Source organism: Lactuca virosa, chromosome 3, assembly GCF_052849685.1.
Source record: "Lactuca virosa cultivar CGN04683 chromosome 3, Lactuca_virosa_CGN04683_v6, whole genome shotgun sequence".
Taxonomy (NCBI): domain Eukaryota; kingdom Viridiplantae; phylum Streptophyta; class Magnoliopsida; order Asterales; family Asteraceae; genus Lactuca; species Lactuca virosa.
Window position 1 is genome coordinate 305,933,110 of NC_136428.1, and position 26,249 is coordinate 305,959,358.

General features: G+C 38.8%; 1 protein-coding gene across 1 annotated transcript; it reads left to right on the plus strand.

Annotated features, from left to right (window-relative positions):
• The first annotated feature begins 19,206 nt into the window (after positions 1–19,206).
• Positions 19,207–25,443, plus strand: POD1 (POLLEN DEFECTIVE IN GUIDANCE-like protein). Its single transcript, XM_079086472.1, has 11 exons — positions 19,207–20,194; positions 21,014–21,165; positions 21,904–22,007; positions 22,214–22,302; positions 22,396–22,469; positions 22,876–23,026; positions 23,127–23,294; positions 23,578–23,675; positions 23,866–23,988; positions 24,217–24,285; positions 25,047–25,443. Exons 1-11 carry the CDS (start codon positions 19,567–19,569, stop codon positions 25,245–25,247), a joined length of 1,857 nt encoding a protein of 618 aa, XP_078942598.1. The 5' UTR covers positions 19,207–19,566; the 3' UTR covers positions 25,248–25,443.
• Positions 25,444–26,249: the final 806 nt, after the last annotated feature.

Sequence of the window (26,249 nt, forward strand, 5' to 3'; positions counted from 1 at the left end):
GTAACAAATGTAACTACCACCACCATGGCGAATGCAAAGAAATGCAGTGTACCAACTGCAACCGCAAGGGGCACACCGCCCGGTACTGCAGATCTCAACCCCAACAGAACCAACAGCCAAACAACAACAACAACAACAATAACGTCGAGGCCAGTCATACTTGTTATGGGTGTGGAGGAACTGGCCATTTTAGGCGAAATTGCCTCAAAGCTAACAACCAAGAAGCAGGAGGATCTGGCAGGGTCCTGACTTTGGGACAAGGAGAGGCAGTTCAAGACCCGACGGTTGTTGCTGGTACGTTTCCCCTCAACAATACTTACGCATGAATTCTATTTGATAGTGGGGCTGAGCGGAGTTTCGTGAGTAATAAATTCAAACACTTACTAAACCAACAACCCCAGAAGCTAAGCGAAGCCTTCACGGTGGAGATGGCTAACGGGAAAACCGAAACAACCAAAGATGTTTACGTAGGGTGCACATTAACATTAAACAACCATTCATTTCAAATAGATTTGATGCCAGTAAATATTAGGAGTTTTGATGTGATAATCGGCATGGATTGATTAAGCCCCCACCATGATGATATTATGTGCTACGAGAAGGCCATTCGCCTTCACCTCCCCAACCACGAAACCCTAATAATATACGGTGATAAACCTGGTGCCAATCTCCATCTTATCTCATACATCAAGGCGCAAAAATGCCTGCACAATAAAAATTATTCCTTCCTTGCTCATGTTGTGGATAAAGCAAAAGAGGAAATAACCATCAAAGACATCCCAGTGGCATGTGACTTTCCAGACGTATTTCCTGAAGACCTTCCGGGAATACCCCCAGAAAGACAGGTCGAATTTCGAATCGAATACCTGGAGCCACATCAATTGCCAAATCACCCCTACAGGTTAGCTCCCGCCGAAATGCAGGAGCTATCCAGTCAATTTAAGCGAGCTTCTGAATATAGGATTCATCAGGCCAAGCTTCTCACCCTGGGGAGCTCCGGTCTTGTTTGTCAAGAAGAAGGACGAATCCTTCAAAATGTGCATCGACTATCGAGAGTTGAACAAACTCACCATCAAAAACCGATACCCACTCCCTCGGATTGATGATCTATTTGACCAGCTTCAAGGAGCTAGTTATTTCTATAAAATAGATCTAAGATCCGGTTATCATCAGCTCCAAGTCCGGGAAGAGGATATTCCAAAGACTGCTTTCCGAACTCGATATGACCATTACGAATTCATTGTTATGCCCTTCGGTCTGACAAATGCCCCCGTAGCATTTATGGACCTCATGAATCGAGTCTGCCGCCCATTCCTTGATAATTTTGTAATCGTCTCCATTGATGATATACTCATATACTCTCGAAGTAAGGAGGAGCACGGTCAGCACCTACGCCAGATCTTGGAAACTCTGAGAGCTGAAAAGCTATATGCAAAACTCTCCAAATGCGAGTTATGGATTCGCAGTGTAAACTTCTTGGGCCATGTAGTTAGTGAGGAAGGAATTCATGTGGATCCTTCCAAAATCAAGGCTATTGAAGGCTGGACGATTCCAAAAACACCAACAGAAATCCGACAATTCTTGGGTCTTGCAGGCTACTACCGAAGGTTTATTCAGAACTTCTCCAAGATAGCCAAGCCCCTCACCACTCTAGCACAAAAAGGCGTACCCTTCAACTGGACGGGCAAACAAGAAGCTGCTTTCCAAACCTTGAAGCGAGCCCTCTATAGTGCTCCAGTGCTATGCTTACCAGAGGGAACCAAAGACTTCGTAGTATATTACGATGCTTCGAATCAAGGGTTAGGATGTGTTCTTATGTAACGTGGAAAAGTGATAGCTTACACGTCCAGGCAATTAAAGACACATGAAGTAAATTACACCACCCCATGATCTCGAGCTGGGAGCCATGGTCTTCGCCCTAAAGATTTGGAGGCACTACCTCTATGTTACAAATTGCACCATCTTCACGGACCACAAAAGCCTCCAGCACATTCCAAATCAAAAGGAGCTGAACATGAGCCAGCGAAGGTCGGTTGAGCTACTAAATGATTATGAATGCGAGATCAGGTACCACCCAGGCAAGGCTAACGTGGTAGTCGATGCCCTGAGCAGGAAAGAATACTCGGGTCGCCGAGTAAGAACACTATCGATAACCATCCACTCTCACCTAACTTCACAAATCAAGGAAGCTCAATTAGAGGCATTGAAGTCGGAGAATGTTGCAAATGAAGCACTGCGTGGAATGGATAAGAATCTAGAAGTCAAAGGAGACAGAGCTTATTACTTCATGGATCGTATCTGGATCCCAAAATTTGGAGGATTCAGGGATGTAGTCATGAACGAAGCGCACAAAACACGATATTCTGTCCATCCAGGTTCCGATAAAATGTACCTGGATATTAAACAACATTATTTGTCACACCCCCAAACCGAGGATGGCGGAAACGTCCGGGGTGGAGGACTTCATTTATAGTATCACAACAACGAGCATAATAGTGCTTAAAGTACAAACAACCAACATAAATATGATTGATAAAGTTACACTGTAGTATAAGTTTACATGTTTCTAAATCAATTATATTATGTTGACAAAAATGAAATATTTGACGCCTTAGCGTTCCATCCTCAAAAGCCGCTGGTTACCTGTTTTACTGATTCCCTGAGAATACAAGTAGTTTTGAAAAAGTGTCAACAATTAAGTTGGTAAGTTCATAAGCTTTTGTATGAAATGTTGAAATCCTTTCGTTGTAAAAGTAATGTTTGTTTCAGAAAATCCAATATTTCCCTTTTAAAAATGTAATGTAGCCTTAAATGTCAAGACTGATAATGTACTAGTATTTTCCATATAAGTTGTGAATTATGCAAGTTTAAATCGACATAAACTCGTTTAATTAAAGGAAAATCCCGTAAATCTTATGTTTTGTTAATACCCCATGTGAGTTATTGTAACCATGCTAAGACTTAGTCGGCCTCGTAATACGACGTTCTTCAGGCGTCGCAAAGTTAAATGACACTTGTCACCTCAGACCTGCCGGTCTAGCTGTTGCATACAGCTCAGGTGTGGGTTTGTCAGACCCAATATAGATCTATACACAACTATCACGCTCTCCCTACAAGAGACTCTGGTTACAATTTACAAGACTTTTGACTTTGTTACTTGGGAAGTAACGTGAAGCGAATGTCTCACAAATTTATTCATTAACAGATTTACGTAAAGTGAAATGAAAACCCCTTTTGTAGAGATGTACTCTCTCGTGGTGTGATGTAAATGAAACATAAACTATTACTTGTTATAGTTTATCCTAATTGTTTGTAATGTATATGAACATAAACTATACCTATTATAGTTTATCAAAATGTTGGTAATGTATAGAAACCTTTACTGTGTAAGTAGAATGTATAGCAAAAACATAACTATGTTTATTATGCCTCGTCTTGTAATAATTGTAATAATAAATGGTTCTTACAATTTAGTGAACATTTTTCTGTTATATAATTATATCACAACAGAAAACTCATGCAAAAATATGAAGTCATCAATGATTTACACTTTGCTCAACATGTTACAAAGTGTTATGAACGTTGTAAACTGTAAATTCATTTTTACCATTTCTGCACTAATTTAGAAAAATCATACAGAGTCGAAAACTGAATCCGTAAACTCTGAGAGTTTAGAAAATGTGTCTAGTTTGTTCACAATTTTTATTATGATTTTTAGATGTCTCTAACTTGTGTGAAAATGTCCATATTCACAGACTGGTCCGAATTCGTAGCTACAGTGATAGACAGTTTTGTAAAAATCACCATAAATTGTATAAAAATCGTATGAACATGTACAAGTAGTCATTTTAAAGGTATAAACCTGAACTATTTGTACCTAATACAGTTTTGAAAACTAAAAAGTTTAAGATGTCCAAAACAGTTCGTGAATGAACATTAACTTTTCTGTTGGAAAGCTGATGTTTGAGTTTAGTTGTATTGTTGGTGTTTTAACTTGTATTCTCCCCCTAAAACATGAAGAAAACATGAAAATGTAGGGGTATGAACTCACCTTGAGTGTTTTCAGTGGATGGATGATGAAGAAAAGGAGTTTCCAAGTCAAGAACACTTGGGAGATGCTTGAAGATTCGAAGATTCTATGAACAAATATGATGATATTTGTGTAAGAAATCCATGTTTCGAGTGAAAGGATGCAAGATAATCAAGTAAAGGATGAAGTTAATTACCAAATTTGGAGGGGAATGCTCGAGAATAGCCTTCAAATTCGATTTTTTAGAGAAAGAAAGTGAAAGAGAAATGGGTTTGATCCTTGGTGAAAGTGTGTAGAATGTGGGAGGTGAAGTAAAGATTTTCAGCCTTGATCACCCTCATATGCTGGAGAAAGAGGGTGAAAGGACAAATAATTGACTGAATAGTGATGAATAGTGAATGGGTATGGCCATGGAGTGGGTGTGGGGGATTGCTTGTGTCATAACTTAAAGGTAAAGTCAACACTCCACCCATATATCTTACCCACTAGATTTTATTCTTAGGCCATGATTTCCCTTAAAATGTGTTTAAATTATGAATATATAGTGTTTTATATGTTAAAATATGAGTTTGGTGAAAATCCCACCTCAAAATCATGAAAAACGAGCTCAAAACGAAGTCGGGGTCGAAAACCGGGTCTTAGAAGCGAATCTGCGAAATTTCTGAGCTCAGGACTGAAGTTCGGTCCTAATATGCTAAGAACCGAGAGGTGGTTTCAGTTGTGGAAGAGGACCGAGAGGAGGTTTTGGCCGAGAAGTTTCGCAGGCGAGAAGGGAAGGAAGCGAAGGCGAAGCTCGGGTTCGGTCCATGCGAGGTTCGATCTGCGAGGTTCGGTCCAGGCGAGGTTCGGCTCTTGGACTACTCTCGGCTTCGCTTGCTTCGGCTTCGGCTTCGGTCCTCTTACTTTTGGTTCTTCATAGTTTCGGTTCCATTAGAAGGGTTCGGCTCCTTAAGAGGGTTCGGCTCCATAAGAGGGTTTTTCGCGTAAACTTCCGTTTTCGAGTTGTTTTTGACTAAATTAAGGGTCGAGATGCCCCCAAATCATTATATAAGTTGAGGGAAGTTATGAGAGAGATTTGGGAGAGAGAGAGAGAGAGAGAGAGAGATTGATAAAGAGAGATTGAGAGAGAGACTTCGTTTGTGACCTTTTTGGATGTTTAGCTTCGCAACGCAAGGTTTGTAAGCCCCGTTAAGCCTCGTTATGAGTGTTATATGTCCCCGAGGGGTATGTAATAGTGTTCTTATCGAGTAGTTCCATCACTTACCCTGATTAGGGTTCTGAATTTCTGAACATACGAACTTTCCAAGTGATAACTCCTTATTAAAATAGCGAGTTGTACAATAGTAACATAATGTAAACCCTAACATGCAATGGTTAAATGAGTTGACCGGTTTGACTTGTTGACTTTATTTGACTTTGGATAAACCAAAATTTGACGATTGTCACATCATCCCCCCGTTAGAAGGAATTTCGTCCCGAAATTAGCGTTTTGACTGGGACTTCAAGAATTTGGGAAGAGATGCGGATACTTTTGTTTCATTTGGTCCTCGCGTTCCCAGGTGAATTCGGGTCCTCGTTTAGCGTTCCAACGGACCTTCACGATAGGAATACGACTTTGCTTTGTTCTTTTGATCTCCCGATCCATGATTTCAACCAGTTCCTCCACGAAGTGGAGGCTCTTGTTAACTTTAACTTCGTCGAGTGACATCACGAGGGTCTCGTCGGATAGACACTTCTTTAAGTTCGATACGTGGAAGGTAGGATGTATGCTATTAAGTTCCTGTGGTAGTCGGAGTTTGTACGCTACCGGGCCAATCCTGGCAAGGATTTCGAACGGCCCGATGTACCTAGGGTTTAGTTTCCCACGTTTACCAAAACATACCATACCCTTCCAGGGTGAGACCTTCAATAGCACACGATATCCAACCTGAAATTCCAAAGGTTTGCGTCGTTTATCAGCGTAACTCTTTTGTCGGTCACGAGACGCTTTCAGTCTTTCTCGTATTTGAACAATCTTTTCCGTGGTTTCTCTTATGATTTCAGGACCAGTGAGGGCGCTATTTGGGACTTGCCCTTTTGATAATTGAGTGTCCCCCATTTCGGTCCAACACAAGGGTGATCTACACTTCCGACCATAAAGGGCTTCTAACGGAGCGACCTTGATGCTAGTATGATAGCTATTATTGTAATAGAATTCGATGAGTGGTAAGTGGGTATCCCATGCTTTACCAAAGTCTATCACACAAGCTCTCAGCGTGTCTTCAAGTGTCTGAATGGTTCTTTCGCTCTGTCCGTCGGTTTGTGGGTGGTAGGCTGTACTCATGTCCAGCCTAGTTCCCAGAGATTTTTGTAAAGACTGCCAAAATCGTGAAGTGAATCTACTATCTCTGTCGGAGATAATGGAAATTGGCACTCCATGCAATCGTACAATCTCTTTAATGTAGGTTCTGGTCAGTTTCTCCATCTTGTCAGTCTCCTTGATCGGCAGGAAGTGCGCGGATTTGGTCAGCCTGTCGACGATTACCCAAATGGTATCCAGCCCACCCGTTGTCTTGGGTAACTTGGTGATGAAGTCCATGGTTATCCGTTCCCACTTCCACTCGGGTATTTCTGGTTGTTGAAGTAAGCCCGACGGTTTTTGGTATTCTACTTTAACCCTGGCGTAAGTGAGACACTTGCCCACGTAAGTAGCAATCTCTGACTTCATGTTCGGCCACCAGTATAACTTCTTGAGATCCAGATACATTTTATCTGAACCTGGGTGGATGGAGTATCGAGTTTTGTGGGCTTCGTTCATGACAACGTCTCAGAACCCACCGAACTTCGGGGTCCAAATCTGATTCATGAGATAACGGGCTCCATCGTTTTTGACCTCAAGGTTCTTATCCATTCCCCGCAATGCCTCCCCCGTTACGTTTTCTGGTTTCAAAGCCTCTATTTGGGCCTCTTTGATTTGCGTGGACAGGTGTGAATGGATTGTCATTGTCAGTGACTTTACTCGACGTCCCGAGTATTCTTTTCTGCTTAAGGCATCTGCTACCACATTGGCATTGCCCGGATGATAGCGAATCTCGCACTCGTAATCATTCAGAAGTTCCACCCATCGTCTATGTCTCATGTTGAGCTCTTTTTGATTGAAGATATGTTGGAGACTCTTATGATCAGTGAAGATAGTGAACTTTGTACCATAGAGGTAGTGCCTCCAGATCTTCAGGGCAAACACTACTGCTCCTAATTCGAGGTCGTGGGTAGTGTAGTTAACTTCGTGTGTTTTAAGTTGTCTTGAGGCATAGGCGATGACCTTTCCTCTTTGCATGAGTACACATCCAAGACCTTGATTTGAAGCATCACAATAGACCACAGAATCCTCAGTCCCTTCTGGGAGATACAAGATCTGTGCGCTGTACAGGGCTTGTTTCAACGTTTGGAAGGCAGCTTCTTGTTTAGCCTCCCAATTAAACGCTACACCCTTCTGAGTCAGGGTGGTGAGTGGTTTTGCGATATTGGAGAAGTTTTGAATGAATCTTCGGTAATATCCTGCAAGCCCTAAGAATTGTCGGATTTTCGTTGGTGTTGTCGGTGTAGCCCAGTTTTCGATCGCCTTGATTTTAGAGGGATCCACGTGTATCCCTTTTTCGCTAACCACATGGCCAAGGAATCCCACTTCTCAGATCCAAAATTCGCACTTAGAGAGTTTTGCATAAAGCTTCTCGGCTCTTAGTGTCTCCAATATTAATCGCAGATGCTGGCTGTGCTCTTCTTCGCTTCGTGAATAGACCAAGATATCGTCGATGAATACGATTACGAATTTGTCTAAGAAGGGTCGGCACACTCGGTTCATTAGGTCCATGAACACCGCAGGTGCGTTTGTTAGCCCGAAGGGCATCACCACAAATTCGTAATGACCGTAGCGCGTTCTGAAAGTTGTCTTGGGAATATCATCCTCTTGAACTCGCAGTTGATGGTAACTCGACCTCAAGTCGATTTTTGAAAAGTAACTTGCTCCTTGTAGTTGGTCGAAGAGGTCGTCGATTCGGGGTAGGGGATATCGATTCTTGATGGTAAGTTTGTTTAACTCCCGATAGTCGATGCACATGCGAAATGATCCATCCTTCTTCTTCGCGAAGAGGACTCGCGCTCCCCAAGGTGAGAAGCTCGGTCTGATAAACCCTTTGCTCAACAGCTCGTTCAATTGACTGGACAGTTCTTGCATTTCCGCCGGTGCTAGACGGTATGGGGCTTTGGCTACGGGGGTAGCTCCGGGGACCAAGTCGATTCGGAATTCAACTTGTCGTGCAAGTGGTACACCTAGAAGGTCATCTGGGAACACGTCGGGAAAGTTACAGACCTCCGGGATGTCTTTGATGTCCTTCGTTTCTTGTTTCTTATCTACCACGTGGGCTAAAAAGGCGTGGTATTCCTTTCGGAGGTACTTTTGAGCCTTGACGCAAGAAATGATCTGTAAGTTTGTATTGGGTTTATCGCCGTAGATGAGAAGGGTTTCGCCATTTGGCAGATTAAGGCGGCCGACCCTTTCGTAACATAAAATGTCGGCACGATGAGAACTTAACCAATCCATACCAACGATGATGTCAAAACTTTTTATTGTGACTGGCATTAGGTCGATTTTGAATGAATGATTGTCTAGAGTGAGGGTACACCCTGTGTATATGTCACTAGTGTGCTCTGCCTTTCCGTTTGCCATTTCTACGACGTATGTATCTTTTAGTGATTGGGGATTTTGTTTAAGTAATTGTTTGTATTGATGGCTCACGAAACTCCTCTCTGCCCCACTATCGAAAAGTATGCATGCATATGAGTTATTGAGGAGGAACGTACCAGTAACCACCGTGGGGTCCTTGATTGCTTCCTCGTGTCCTATAGTCAGGACTCTCCCTACACCCCCAATATTGGCGTTTCGTGCCTTTGGGCAGTCTCGTTTGAAGTGCCCCGTTTCCCCACAGCCGTAGCAGGCTCGACTTGCTCCGATGTTGGTGACTTGAGTGATGGGTTGGGCTGGCGCTTTACAGAATCGAGCAGTATGCCCCTTCTTGTTGCAATTGCTGCAGTGCAATTCCCGACAAGCACCGGTGTGGTGGAAGTTGGACTTGTTGCACTTGGGAAGGGTCCCAGCATATTGCCTTGGTGGTGTTGGAGTGACAGGAGTAGTGGCAGCACAAACAACAACTGTTTGTTGCTTCTTGGCGGAGTCAGGTACCGGCTGTTTCTTCTTGTTGCTCCAGAACTTTCTTTTATTGTTCCCTCCTTTTGTTTGATCGGGGGTGGTGGCCACAGTACCATGGCTGGCCCTATGGTCGATAAGTTGTTGTGCCAACTCCCTGGCACTGTCAAAAGTAGTGGGTTTTGAGGCCAGCATACTATCTTGAATCTGGGACGATAGTCCCCAAAGATATCGTTCCACCTTCTTTTCTTTCGGAGTGACCATTGTTGGACAAAGGAGTGATAGGTCATTGAATCGGGCAGTATAAGCTTTAAGGTCAGAGCCCAACATCTTGAGACTCCAGAGTTATTTTTCGAGTTTTTGCACCTCGCCCCTTGGGCAATACTCCTTCAGCATCATAGCTTTCAAGTCTTCCCAGCTTAAGAAGTTAGCCACTGCGAGAGTAAGTGACTTAACTCGGCCATTCCACCAAGTGAGGGACCTGCCGGTGAAAGTGAATGCTGCGAACTTGACTTTGCTCGTTTCGGGACAAGCACAAACTTCGAAGACTGCTTCGGTCCTCTCGAACCATTGCATCAGTGTGATGACACCCCCGTTTCCATTGAAATAATCGGGCTTGCCATTGGCGAAGTCTTTGTAAGTGCATTCTTTTGTACGCCCCGTACTGTCCCCATGATTAGAGTGTGTAGCACCAGATCCAGAACCACCAGCACCGTTTGTACCCATCTGCGACATTGCGGCCGCCACAACTGCTGTTACTGCAGCCTGGAACATCACGGAATCAAACTGTGGAGGTGGTGGCGGGGGAGGTGGTGGTTCTGCGCTGCCGGAAGGTCTGGGTCTTTTCCTAGGCGGCATAGTTCTGTCATAAGTTTTAAAGACGAAAGTCAGTGAGTCTTCAATAGTAAGGATGAGTTAGGTGCTATTTGAACTACATTATCGGTATTATGCCCCGACTTTATTGTATTTGCAAGCAATTCATAAATAAAGTCTATACAAATAAACTTATGAATTTAGTAATGGTGACTCAACCGAAAACTCGTGTTCTGCTCTGTGCCTGATCCACTCCTAAAATTCACTCGACGTATGCCAATTGCTTGTAATTAAGTTTTGATAAACCGTTGAAGCTAATGAGTCCGTCCTAAATCCACAACCAAACAAGGAACAGGTTCTAAGGCGGAGTCACCATTTCTAAGTCGATCGCCCCTTAATTACACATAACTTCGAGGTACACCTTAAAATTTTTAGAGTTATCATTTGTAAATTGTTTGTATTATCAAGTTATGAGATCCAATGCCATACCTCCAACAAAATAAGTGCAAGTCAATTTCATTGATATAACTTTAATACATATTTCTTAAGAAAATTTGACCTCATAGGAGGCCTACATTACATCAATGTAGAAGAAAATTTTGACAGCATAACGACCCCTCAAATAGTGTAATCACTTAGACGTAGGGTCGAACCTACTAGCAAGAAAGAGTAGCACCATCGCATACTCGTAAACCTAGTTTATAACAAAATGTGAGTAGTGTAAGCACTACTCGAGGAGGGTGGCATCCGGTGGTCCCTGCAAGGCGGCTATGAGTGCCCGCATTGTCCTGATCTCCTCCCTATCCTCGGCTGCTTGGCGCTCCATTTCCATCATTCGCCTCTCCATTGCGGCCTGTCGCTCCTGATATTCTCGAGCTTCGCTCCGTGCGATGGCAACTTCCCGTTGCAGGACCTCAGTGTGATTCCTGGTGTGGTCATGATCCTGGTCCAGGCGCCGAAAGCGGGCTGCTGTGACTTCCGCAGTCGCACCAACCTCCATAATCTGGTTGGCGGATGCCCTGATCCGCTGATCGTGGCGAGCGATGCGGTGAATAATGACAGGGAGGGCCCTGTCGGCCGAGCCTCCCCTGTCGAGGTTGTAGAAACCTCTGTCGTTGCCGTACGGGTGGGGTTGGCCTTGTTCCTGGCTCCTAAGTCTCAAGTTCGTCCCCCATTGGGGAGTCGGTCCCGGGTAGTCTCGTGCAGGAGCATGTGCAGGGAGCGGGTCATATATTTTGGGGTTCTCTTCTTCGTCTTCTTCCTCCTATTCTTCTACTTCTTCTTCCTCTGGATCCTCTTCAGGGTCTTCTTCAGGACCCTCCTCGATCATGTCCTCGGGTTCTGCCTCGAGCCATCCCACGTTGCCCTCATTAGGGAAGTAAGAGTCTCCAGGTAGATGGAATCCCGCCATGTCGTCTGTACGAGAATAGGGGGGGGGGGGTAAGAGGCACATAATGAATTAATTTTTTTTTATTACTTTTAGTAACATAAAATACTCCTATAGTATTTTAAATGTTTGTTTGACTCTAATTGCAGTTCTTGTATGAGTGTTGCTAGGTTAATAGACTTGTTGTCCACTACTACTATCCCCCGACATATGCTAGTCACCTCTAGGACGAATATAGTTGATCAGGCTATATTCCTCCTAGACTTGATTACATATCCCAAGACATAATGTTAGTGTACAACTCATCCATTTTTATTCTTTGTGATTTTTCCTAGGTGTGCCACTATACTGGCATGCATGCATGTACTTATACTTTCTATAAAATATATATATATTATTTTTAAAAGTATAATTGTATGGAAATGGTTTAGTTAGAGAGTCTTAGTCCCATTATGTTTATAGTTTGTATATCTTATGTGGTTTGATATACTAAGTTCACTATAAACAATGCTCTGATACCAATCTGTCACACCCCCAAACCGAGGATGGCGGAAACGTCCGGGGGTGGAGGACTTCATGTATAGTATCACAACAACGAGCATAATAGTGCTTAAAGTACAAACAACCAACATAAATATGATTGACAAAGTTACATCGTAGTATAAGTTTACATGTTTCTAAATCAATTACATTATGTTGACAAAAATGAAATATTTGACGCCTTAGCGTTCCATCCTCAAAAGCCGCTGGTTACCTGTTTTACTGATTCCCTGAGAATACAAGTAGTTTTGAAAAAGTGTCAACAATTAAATTGGTGAGTTCATAAGCTTTTGTATGAAATGTTGAAATCCTTTCGTTGTAAAAGTAATGTTTGTTTCAGAAAATCCAATATTTCCCTTTTAAAAATGTAATGTAGCCTTAAATGTCAAGACTGATAATGTACTAGTATTTTCCATATAAGTTGTGAATTATGCAAGTTTAAATCGACATAAACTCGTTTAATTAAAGGAAAATCCCGTAAATCTTATGTTTTGTTAATACCCCATGTGAGTTATTGTAACCATGCTAAGACTTAGTCGGCCTCGTAATACGACGTTCTTCAGGCGTCGCAAAGTTAAATGACACTTGTCACCTCAGACCTGCCGGTCTAGCTGTTGCATGCAGCTCAGGTGTGGGTTTGTCAGACCCAATATATATCTATACACAACTATCACGCTCTCCCTACAAGAGACTCTGGTTACAATTTACAAGACTTTTGACTTTGTTACTTGGGAAGTAACGTGAAGCGAATGTCTCACAAATTTATTCATTAACAGATTTACGTAAAGTGAAATGAAAACCCCTTTTGTAGAGATGTACTCTCTCGTGGTGTGATGTAAATGAAACATAAACTATGACTTGTTATAGTTTATCCTAATTGTTTGTAATGTATATGAACATAAACTATACCTATTATAGTTTATCAAAATGTTGGTAATGTATAGAAACCTTTACTGTGTAAGTAGAATGTATAGCAAAAACATAACTATGTTTATTATGCCTCGTCTTGTAATAATTGTAATAATAAATGGTTCTTACAATTTAGTGAACATTTTTCTGTTATATAATTATATCACAACAGAAAACTCATGCAAAATATGAAGTCATCAATGATTTACACTTTGTTCAACATGTTACAAAGTGTTATGAACGTTGTAAACTGTAAATTCGTTTTTACCATTTCTGCACTGATTTAGAAAAATCATACAGAGTCGAAAACTGAATCCGTAAACTCTGAGAGTTTAGAAAATGTGTCTAGTTTGTTCACAATTTTTATTATGATTTTTAGATGTCTCTAACTTGTGTGAAAATGTCCATATTCACAGACTGGTCCGAATTCGTAGCTACAGTGATAGACAGTTTTGTAAAAATCACCATAAATTGCATAAAAATCGTATGAACATGTGCAAGTAGTCATTTTAAAGGTATAAACCTGAACTATTTGTACCTAATACAGTTTTGAAAACTAAAAAGTTTAAGATGTCCAAAACAGTTTGTGAATGAACATTAACTTTTCTGTTGGAAAGCTGATGTTTGAGTTTAGTTGTATTGTTGGTGTTTTAACTTGTATTCTCCCCCTAAAACATGAAGAAAACATGAAAAATGTAGGGGTATGAACTCACCTTGAGTGTTTTCAGTGGATGGATGATGAAGAAAAGGAGTTTCCAAGTCAAGAACACTTGGGAGATGCTTGAAGATTCGAAGATTCTATGAACAAATATGATGATATTTGTGTAAGAAATCCATGTTTCAAGTGAAAGGATGCAAGATAATCAAGTAAAGGATGAAGTTAATTACCAAATTTTGAGGGGAATGCTCGAGAATAGCCTTCAAATTCGATTTTTTAGAGAGAGAAAGTGAAAGAGAAATGGGTTTGATCCTTGGTGAAAGTGTGTAGAATGTGGGAGGTGAAGTAAAGATTTTCAGCCTTGATCACCCTCATATGCTGGAGAAAGAGGGTGAAAGGACAAATAATTGACTGAATAGTGATGAATAGTGACTGGGTATGGCCATGGAGTGGGTGTGGGGGATTGCTTGTGTCATAACTTAAAGGTAAAGTCAACACTCCACCCATATATCTTACCCACTAGATTTTATTCTTAGGCCATGATTTCCCTTAAAATGTGTTTAAATTATGAATATATAGTGTTTTATATGTCAAAATATGAGTTCGGCTTCGGCTTCGGTCCTCTTACTTTCGGTTCTTCATAATTTCGGTTCCATTAGAAGGGTTCGGCTCCTTAAGAGGGTTTTTCGCGTAAACTTCCGTTTTCGAGTTGTTTTTGACTAAATTAAGGGTCAGGATGCCCCCAAATCATTATATAAGTTGAGGGAAGTTATGAGAGAGATTTGGGAGAGAGAGAGATTGAGAGAGACACTTCGTTTGTGACCTTTTTGGATGTTTAGCTTCGCAACGCAAAGTTTGTAAACCCCGTTAAGCCTCGTTATGAGTGTTATATGTCCCCGAGGGGTATGTAATAGTGTTCTTATCGAGTAGTTCCATCACTTACCCTGATTAGGGTTCTGAATTTCTGAACATACGAACTTTCCAAGTGATAACTCCTTATTAAAATAGCGAGTTGTACAATAGTAACATAATGTAAACCCTAACATGCAAGGGTTAAATGAGTTGACCGGTTTGACTTGTTGACTTTATTTGACTTTGATTAAAACCAAAATTTGACGATTGTCACATTATTGGTGGCCAAACATGAAAGCAGAGATTGCCACTTACGTGGGCAAGTGTCTCACTTGTGCCAAGGTTAAAGTGGAATATCAGAAGCCCTCGGGATTGTTACAACAGCCAGCAATACCCGAGTGGAAATGGGAAAGGATTACCATGGATTTCATAACCAAATTACCTAAGATAGCGGACAGATTGGATGCTATCTGAGTGATTGTCGATAGGCTAACTAAATCCGCCTATTTCCTACCAATAAGGGAGACGTACAAAATGGAGAGGCTAACACGAATCTATATAAAAGAAATTATAAGACTCCATGGGGTGCCGATATCTATTATCTCGGACCGAGATAGTAGATTTACTTCACGATTTTGGCAGTCGCTCCAGAAAGCATTGGGAACACAACTAGATATGAGCATTGCCAACCACCCTCAAACCGACGACCAAAGCGAGCGAACCATTTAAACGCTTGAAGATATGCTCCGAGCCTGTGTGATTGATTTCGGCAAGGCATGGGATACCAACTTGCCCTTAATTGAGTTCTCGTACAATAACAGCTATCACACGAGCATTAAGGTTGCTCCTTTTGAGACTTTGTATGGTCGCAAATGCATATCGCCTCTTTGCTGGGAAGAGGTGGGAGACACCCAGTTGGCAAGAGGGCAAACACCGAACAACACTCTTACAGGACCCGAGATCATTCGGGAAACGACGAAGAAAATAGTTCAAATTAAGGCATGACTCCAAGCATTGCGAGACCAACAAAAGAGTTATGCTGATAAACGACGAAAGCCTCTGGAGTTTCAAGTAGGAGACCGGGTGCTCTTGAAGGTCTCTCCATGGAAAGGTATGACAAATCCTTCACTCATTAACACTCCAAATCGTGATGCATGCTCTTAGAATCTCCTAGAATTCGAAGAACTCATCAAAGAAGTAAGCGAGGCCGAAAACAACATCATTTCCTCTCATCCCTTCTTCAAAAACTGATCCATCACCCCAAAGTGAGTTCATACCCCTTGTTTTCGGTTTTATATTGTTTTTGGGGGAGGATACAAGTTGTTTTGTGTTAGATCTATGTGTTTATGTATGTATATGTGTGTTTTTCCATGTTATATGTTGTGATTATGTGCTAAAACCTCATGAAACTCGAAATTGCTAACAAAACTTGGTGATATTTGCAAACTAAATCATGACATGCAACTTACTATGCAAATGGAAAGTTTAAAACATGTTATGATACACTAGAAAACAATCCAAAAGTGTTTAAGGGGCCATTTTTGACAAATACACAAAAAGGTGAATCCTTTAGGACATTCACGGTTTTTCAAGGACCAAAAGAGTCATTTTTATATAAAAATGGGTCTTAAAGATATTTATGGTTTTAAAAGGGCCAAAAGTGTTAATTTTCACAAAATGGGCTTAAAGTTGGGCCTTCACGGTTTCATGGGCTAAATTTGTAAACGTTTGACTTTTGTGGGTTAAATTTTCATTTTAAACAAATTTGAGCCAAAAATGTAAATTTTCGGTTAAATGGGCTGAAAATGTAAATTTTATTAAACTTGGGCCGAAAAGGTTAAATTTCTATACATTTGGGCTGCAAATATCAATTTTTATCAAAATTGGGCCGAAAATGTTAATTCTAACAAAAGTGGGCTAAAAATGTTATTTTGTTTAAAACAAGCCCTTAAATGTAAATTTTTGGTCTTAATGGACCTAAAGTGTCATTTTTACCAAAAATGTGCCTTAATTGTAAATTTTCGGCTTAATGGGCCAAAAATGTCATCATTACAAAAAGTGGGCCTTTTATGTCATTTTGGTAAACAATTGAGCTAAAACAAACAACGTAATAACAAACGCACTAAATACGTCATTTTCACTTTTATTCGGCCTGAAATATACCTTACATGTTTATTGGTCCTTAGTGGCCCATTTACATGCTTATTGGGCCTGGAATATACATTACATGTTTATTGAGCCTTAGTGGTCCATTTACATTCTTATTAGGCCTGGAATATACATTACATGTTTATTGGGCCTTAGTGGTCCATTTACATGCTTATTGGGCCTGGATTATACATTACATGTTTATTGGGCCTTAGTGGTCCATTTACATGTTTATTAGGCCTGGAATATACATTACATGTTTATTGGGCCTTAGTGGTCCATTTACATGTTTATTGGGCCTGGAATATACATTACATGTTTATTGGGTCTGGAATATACATTACATGTTTATTGGGCCTTAGTGGTCCATTTACATGCTTATTGGGTCTGGAATATATATTACATGTTTTTTGGGCCTTAGTGGTCCATTTTCATGCTTATTGGGCCTGGAATATACATGACATGTTTATTGGGCCTCAGTGATCCAGTTACATGCTTATTGGGCCTGATACTTTCACCACATGTCATTGGACCTTATAACCTAAATACATACACGGAAACATTATTTTGAAACGGTAAACAATGTGATACACTGTTCGCGTAAAATTTAGTTAAGGTTCTTGTGAGACGTTCTTTCATTCGTACCTACCTAGTGTATACCCTTAAGTCCTGTAGTTATAACTAGAGTCTCCTGGAGGGAGAACGAGAATTTGTGTATAGATCTATCTGGGGTTGACAGCCCCGCACCTGAGCAGTTCGCTACAACTAGACTAGGCCAGTCTAGGGTGACAAACGTCTTACCTTAAACAAGCGACACCTGAAAAACGTCATGACAGGCAGATCAGTCATATCAAGTATGATTATAACGACTCACATAGAAATTAACTTCACTGTAAAATTTACGGAATACATATATTTTTCTACAGTTACAATTCTATACAAACATCATTTTACGGTCTTAGGGTTTTAAGACCACAACACTTTTATAAACAGAAAATATCGGATTTTCTGGGAAAACACACAATTATACATTACCTTCTACTTACAACAGAAAACATAGGAATTCTGGAATACACTCTTTATACATTTTCAAAATAGAAATACACATGCTTTAATACAAGATTTGATACAAAGCGTTCAAACCATTTATTTATTTTTACATAAAATATCGGATTTTCTGGTGTTTACAAAGTGATACAAACTTTGCATACAAATATGCTTATGAACTCACCAACATTATATATGTTGACCATTTTCAAAATAACTTGTATTCTCAGGAAATCGTTAAGCAGGTTGGCCTTCAAGAACTCATGGATTTTGATGTATTTTTGCTATCATCGTACACTCATATTTTGGGAATGTAATTTTGTAAACCAAAACACTGATGTAAACAATGACGGTTGTATTATTGTATGTGTGATGATGATGTTGTCTTGATTCACTTATATACACTGTGATGGTATTACTAGATGAAGTCACCCAACCCCCGGACGTTTCCGTCGTTTCTTCAGTTCGGGGGTGTGACATATTGCCCTAAAAGAGCACTCCAACAACCCTTTCTCTCCTAAGAACTTCCCGGCCACCCTAAACATCTCACCACCACCACCACCGAAAACAACCGTCCACCACCGTTGACTACCATTGCCCCTATCGACTACCACCTGGAAATCACCACTTCTCTCTCCACCCTCTTTCTTACAGATGACCAACACCATCACCAAATCTGTTGAAACCACCAGCTCGACCACCGATATCCCTTTTACATCCGAAAATCATATTTGTCTGAATCTATCGACTTGTTTAGGTGTTTGTATACTGACAAATACCGATTCATGCGGAGAAGAAGAAGCCATCTCATATATCCTCTTTCTCAGCTCCAACAAGCACCACACCAACTCTACCACCGACATCCCCTTTCACTTCTGATAACCACCACCTGTAGTGTAGATCTACGGACGAGTGGTGATGGCGACACATCGGTAAGTGGCAATGACAACTCCATCTCCGACAACCCACACAACCTCGAAACCCTAGCTGATAACTAGATCTCAAAACCCTAATCCCGATAAATTGATCTTCGTCTCTCTTTCCATTTTGCCCTATATCACGTCAACATACACATAGGTGTGTGTGTTTTGTGTTTCTGTGTTCCGGTTGGTGTTTATACATGAGGGTGCCGATAGTGAAGGAGGTGGTGGTTATTTTTCGAGAAATAGGTGGTGTAATCCATGCATTGGCGGCTTAAGGACAATTGAGAAGAACAACGAGGGAAGAAGGGGTCATCGACGGTGTTTATGGGAAAAAGAGGTGGTGATCGATGATGGTAGGCGATGGTGATGATTTTGCTTTAGGTTTCTCTCTCAAAGAATATAGAGGGAAAGAGGGTTTAAAAAGGAAGGGGATAGGATAAAATGGGTGAGATGAGGTTTTTTTATTTTAATTTCTATATTATAAATAATTGTAAGAAAAATAAAATAGATAAAAAAATAGAAAAAACACAATAGTCATTTTATTTTATTTTATGTCTAGCGAGTAATAAATCATGCAAATTTAAGCTAACAAAAAAATAATAATAATAATAACGTATGCAACTTTTAAAGTAATAAAAGACGGTCCAAATCATTTTTTTTTTTTGAAAACAAATATTAAACATTACACATATATTTTGTTGTTAAGAAAAAGAGTAACAACTCGAATATCTTCCCCTCACTGTATGAAAAGTGAAAACCTCCTCCGTTACTCCGCCACATTCAAACCCTATACAACCTGTGCAGTGTGCACCGATTCTATCCAGTATCAACAACCCTCGCTCTCCAAACAACTTCATGACATCGATTGTTGACGATGCAGAGTAATCAGAATATTTTCTTCAAACAGCATCAATTCGATTACCAGTTCTACCCAACCTCGCATTCACTGTTTCGATACAAAGCGATCTTCACATTATCATGTATTTCAACAGAATTCAATTCCGTTGAATTCTCAACCAAACACGCCACAAAAAGAATTTTAGTTTTGTGCTCTCAACTCACCCAAAATCACCACCAATGTCGGACCTGAGATCCGGCGGCCGTAAGCTCTCCTTCGACGTTCTCACGACCTCCGACTCCTTTTTCGATGATGAAACTTTCTTACTCAGATCCGTTTCCGCTCCTCCTATTCACCAAGGGGAGGGCGTTGCTATCACCAAGTCTAATCGAAGGAAACGCAAACACAAGGGCTCAAAAAAGAAGAAGAAAAAGGATGGCGATGAACTTGATTTGAATAACGATGGTAGTTCTAATGGTTTTCTTATTAATAGTAATTGCCATAGTGGTGAAACGATGACGACGGTGGTGTACGAGGAAGCTTTTTTGCCGGCGGAGGAGAAAAGTGTTTACCCAGTGACTAGTTTAGTTAGGGAAACACCTGAGTTGAGGCAAAGGAGTAGTGTTTGCGGTGTCGGTGTTGGTACTTCCGGGGAGGAGGCAATGTCAATGTATCGGATTGAGGAGAATGTCAAGGAGGTAGATGATAGTAGTAGGACTGGTAGTCTCTCCGGCAAGGAATTCGATACTGAATTAATGATGAAACAAACGGCTGAGATGAACGTGAATGGGCATCATCTAGGTAGGAAACTGGAAAAGGATCAATCATTGGATTGGAAACGACTGATGGCAGACAAAGATCCAAATCGTAAGCTTCTTTGCAATCTCTCCCCCTTTTTAATGATCTTGAGTTATTTTGTTGATCATTTGTATATTTGATATTTCTTGATATTCACGGCCTAAAGGAGCACACCTCACATTAGTGAAGTGAAAATCTATATAATGAGTATATCCCTAGAACTTATGAAATGGTGGAGCTCGAGTATCAGCAGAATACTTGACCTGCTGGGGTGGGTTTTTTTATTTAGTCCAGTGCACAGAATTTGTTACATAGGAAATCACCTTAAAAGAACAGATGATGTAGGCCTTATAAGTTAGGATTTAGAACTACTATGCAAAAGGGAACCAGCAGTTTTGACATGATTAGGAAATGGACGAAGTTGTTCAAAAAGTTTCTTCAGCCTTTGAATGGTGTACCAAGTATATGATAAAATAATGGATACATGAAGGAACGAACGGGTAGCCGGATGAACCAAGAGTGTAATTTGCTGCATGGGAGCTCTGTACTAATTTTATTATAATATTGAGTACTTTCTGCTAGTTCACTGGAGGATCATCAACATTAATTTCTGTTGAGTTGGTATCAGAGTCTGCAATATGTTTGTTCATTTTCCACTTATAAGCTTTTCATAAAGTTTGACCTGCTTGTTTGACATTCTAGGATTTTGTGTTTTGTTAATGATATATGTATGTAAACTCAACATGATTTTTGTTTTTGAATTATCACTATTGTGAAGATGTATATGTTTTGTGCCACTTGAATTGTAAAAAGTGGTTTCAAGAATACCAAACAAATGGTACCTTTGCTTTCTACATCTCACGAATTGTGTTGCTGCATTTATGTCAGACAAGTTTTTGTTGGAGAGGTCGCCAGTTAAATACTTGTTGGAAGAAATGCATGGTGGAAATTCGTTACGGATGACAACAACCCTTGCCAATGAGAAGGATCGGGAAAGAGTATATGACACTATTTTTCGCATGCCATGGCGTTGTGAGTTGGTAATATAGCCTTTTTTTTTTTTAATCATTTTAATCCCCATATGAAGACATGAATATCATATATATATATATATATATATATATATCATGTCGAGCATTGACCTATGTGATCATTTCTTTATTCCGTATATGCATCTTTTAATCGGACTTTGCTAACTTCTTCCCTAAACCACCAACTATCACCCATGTCGGCTGTGGGGCCGGTTGGTGGGAGTGGCCCTCTGTCTAGATTTCTTTTAGTGGGCCCTCACTGCAATTGCAATTGTGGAGATAGGGAACTAGAGGAGTTTAAAACTCTAATGGATCGTTTTGCTTCTAGTTTCCATCAAGACAGCTGCTTATATACATACATACATTACACAGGGCATGTATAAGTTGCAAAGATAGTCGTTCATGGCATATGTTTTTTCATGGTTTCTCAGTACATATATATACATACACACATATATTGTATGTCAACACATGTGCATACAAATGTGAAGGCGTGTATATGACATAGCTTCTTTCTCTGTGATCCTCTGTTACTGTTATATCACATATGGTTAGCATGCAGCAATGATATCATACTCTGATGTTGATCTCGCTACACAGCAGATGGAATGACTTTATTTCTGGATTTGTGCATGCCATTTGGGATCATTGACATGTTAAACTTGAGTTATATTGCAAAATGTATGTTTAGAGTTATACCTAGAACCTAGTTTGTTTCTGAATTTTGTTAATGGACTTTTATTTCAGCTCATAGATGTAGGCTTCTTTGTGTGCTTGGATTCATTCCTGTCACTGTTAACGATCATGCCAATTAGGCTTCTCACAAGCTCTTGGAGGCTTTTGAAAACAAGGTATATTTATTTACTTTACAAACTTGCAGATGCTAAATTTCTAGATAATTAAACTTTGGATATTTAACTAAAACAGTCCTTATATGTCAATGTGATGCATTTCTTGACTTGGGCTTGGTTTGGTTTTCAATGTTATTCATTGCAATGCATGCATGCTAAATAGTTTGATAATCTAGAAAACAACCAACCTTTTATTGTTTTGACAGGCAGTTGAAGTCGCTTTCAGCAGCGGATCTTTCTGACTTTGGATGTTTTCTTATGTTGGCTTCTGGAATTATTCTATTACAACAAACAGGTTTAGTAAGGGAATCTAGTCCTTAATCAATTGTTTCTGTTTTTAGGTTTGTTTGTGGTTCATTCTCCTAATTTTGTTTTCTGTTTTGTGTAGATATCAGCCTGATCTATCACATGATTAGAGGTCAAGGAACGATCAAACTCTACGTGGTGTATAATGTATTGGAGGTGAGAAGAGAATAATATGATTAAACACTTTTTTCCAATGGTAACTAGGCAAAAAAGAATTTCCTGGCTAGTAGGGTCGTGATGATTAGAATGTTACAAATTACTTTCACAAAAGATGGGACCCAAGTTGAAGTTGAAGTTGGTTTTTGTTTATGACTTTATGTGATGTCAATGTGAAATTATAAAGGTAGGATTAATGTGAAGAAAGGGTATGGAATTATGCAGGTAGGAAATAGTGATAATCATTGTTTCTCCTAGAGAGCAGTTTCAAGTGATAATCTATCTCATGAAACGTTGAATGTTACATTGCCAGAAGCTGATTATTAGCTTAGTTTAGTTATTATTATTATTATTATTATTATTATCAGTAGTTTGTTGATAACCTAAATTTTGTGATTGCCGACAGATATTTGATAAATTATGCCAAAATTTTGGTGGAGATGTGTTGCAAACACTATTCAATACTGCTGATGGTTTTGCAAATTGCTCACCAGAAAACATGAGATACTGGCTTTGGAGATTCATCTCTGATGAAGCTTTAGCTGTGATGTCGTCAAATATCCTTTTTTGATTTATGAATTTGTTTTTTGTTAATAAAGATATAAATAAGTAGTTGTTAGTTGTTAGTTGTTGTTGCCTTAACAACGCATTCTGTACTCGTTCATTCTTTCATCCTATTAGCCCAGGCAATCACCCTGTCGACCTGTATAGTTGCACACAACAATGCGTTGTTTGCTTTGCTGGTCTCAAACAATTTTTCAGAGATAAAGAGCAATGTTTTTAAACGTTTCAACAAGGATAACATACAGAGTCTCGTATATTTTGGTAATTCCTTTTCCTTTTCCTTTTCCCCCTCCACTTGGCTTATTGTTATTTGAAACCTTATCCCTCTACTTTCTTTTTTTCTTCGCCTTCCTTACCTGTGCCTGTGCCTGTACCTGTACCTCTCATGGGAATTGGGAAATACTATTTTTATACTCATGGGTTGGATGATTTATATCCAAAACTATGGCAACATATCAGGTCCTAATTTGGGGGGACTGTTTTTCTTTTTTCAAACTTAATATATTCATTCTTTAAGCCTTTTGTGGATTTAATTTGGTTGCAGATTCAGTGGAGAGGTTCCATATTGCATCCTTTCTCATTTTTGTCTTGGCTCAGAATATTTTGGAAGCTGAAGGTCCTTGGTTTGAGAATTTTCTTTATGTAACTTCTTTTTCCCTTTAATTACATACCTCATTTCTTTTTGGTCAAACAAGTTCAGCATCTTATCATGTTAATCACTAATTTATTTAAGAATTAATTAACAAGAATGAGAAATAATGTTAATGGCAAGTTTCACCACCCAAATCCAATATTGTCTCTCTTAAAGTCCATTTTTGTTTTGATGTTGCAGAATGCCTTTGTGGTTTACATATGTGAATTAATGATTGATATAATCAAACATTGTTTCATTGCTAAATTCAATGAAGTAAAGCCCATTGTATATTCTGAATTTCTTGAAGACCTTTGCAAACAGGTAGGTACCTTCATTTACTTTTCATTCTTCTACTTGTATTGTATTTACTGTTTAGACCTAAGGAATAATGATGGATGCTTTTAAATTTTAAATCTCAGGCTGTTATGAATGAACATAGTTCATAGATACTCTCTACTATTTAATCAATATGATATTCTAATTCTTTTCTTTTACATTATCATTATCATTATCCTAAATACTAATAATAATACATCACTTGTGGAACAGACTCTAAATATCCAGCCTGACAATCCAAAGAAAACCCTTACGTTTGTCCCTCTGGCACCGGCTTCTGTGGTAAGCCTGATATATATATATATATATATATATATATATATATATATATATATATATATATATATATATAAATTCATTATAACTTCTTTGAAATAAGTTGTTTAAAAGCAACCTTGTTTTTTTGTTCAAAGTCATTATACATTTTTTTTTTCTTTCTGTATTTGTTTGTTAGATGGGGATATGATAGAGATGATTTAGGGAGATAATATTCAAGGGATTACATGAGATTTCAAAGGAATCATAATATATATATATATATATATATATATATATATATATAGATATATTATAGAGGGTCAAATGCAAGAAATAACAACTTGCTTTCATTGATTTGTTTATCATAGTATTCTACTTCCATTTCTTCCTCTCTCTCTCTCTCTCTCTCTATATATATATATATATATATATATATATATATATATATATATATATATATATATAATAGCATTGTACTTGGAAAATCTACCCAATTATAACAATGCCATCGAAATACAGAACAATTTTCACATTATAGTTGAGTAGTTTTTACAAAGTATAATGTCCTAATAATAATAAAAAATTGAAAGTATGTGCTTATGTTTCTTGCATTTAATCCTTGTATCTATCTAATCACATGACAGTAAAAGTGAAAAGGAATGAAAGTAGTAGAGTATACAATTAAATAAAAGTAGGATTGCTAGTTCTTGCATTTGGTCCTTTTGAGTTGAAAAAGAAAAAAAATAAAAATAAAAAGAAATGATGTTTGTTTGTTTGAGTTTCAGGTGATACGAGTGTTGAGTCCAGTTTACGCAGCCCATATTCCATGTGGGCCGATGGTATGGAGAGTTGTGTGGATATTTATGTTGTCAGTGATGACGTTTGTGATGCTGACAAGCCTCAAACTCATCATAGGAATGGGTCTTCGTAAACATGCTACTTGGTATATTAAAAGGTGCCAGGGGAGGAAACTCCACTCCGATTAAATAATCTCAATAATAATCATATATAGATGGGTACATATTTTTTTTTTCTAGAGGAAAAGTATAAATATTATCAACATCATCAGTTTTGGTTATTTAAGGCAAAGGAGTTGGTAGATTTTGTGAAATGTTTGGATCATCAACTATTTGTTTAAAAAAGACAACGTTACAGAAGTGAATAACACTAGGATTTCCAAAACTCGGAACAAATCAAGAAAACATACTGGCACTACAAATTGTCTTCTTTTGGATAATGTTTGCTAACAACATCTAGTATACAAATACAGATAAGTTTACCCCTCAAGTTTGTTTTATGCTTTAACTATATGATGCAACCCATGTTTAGAAAGTAAAAAAGAAAGTCGAAAGTTTATTGGAATTCATTTTTATTTAACTGTAAATTCAAATTTAGATATTCCTAACTGTAGTGAAATACATAACTCATGGATATTGTTCTAAAACCTAAATATTAGTAAAGCTCATTTTCGGATAAACTACTAAGCATCGAATTCATTCGATCAAACCATCATCATTGAACTTTTTTTAGGACTTTTAACTTAATTGGCCATTGAAGTTACAAAAACATAACCAGATAGCCGTCTGTGTTTAAATCTTGCCTCCTGAGTAAATTAAACGAATGGTCCTTAATGGTTTGGGGTAATCTCTCTCTCTCTCTCTCTCTCTCTCTCTATATATATATATATATATATATATATATATATATATATATATATACTCTATTAAATAAAGATTTTTTTGTCACATGTCACACTCTCATTTAATTTGTCAAATGTCATTTTGTGATTATTTTGAATTAATTTTTTTTCCACATGTCATTTTATGGTTTTCTATTTTAATAAATTCCACATAATCTTTTAATGTAATAATTACAATAAATATAGTAATAAATGAATATCAATTTCATTAATACGCTTACTTTCTTATTTCAAAATTTCAAAATTAAAGTTCATTAGTTTATTTTTTTTATTTATTTAAATTTAAAAG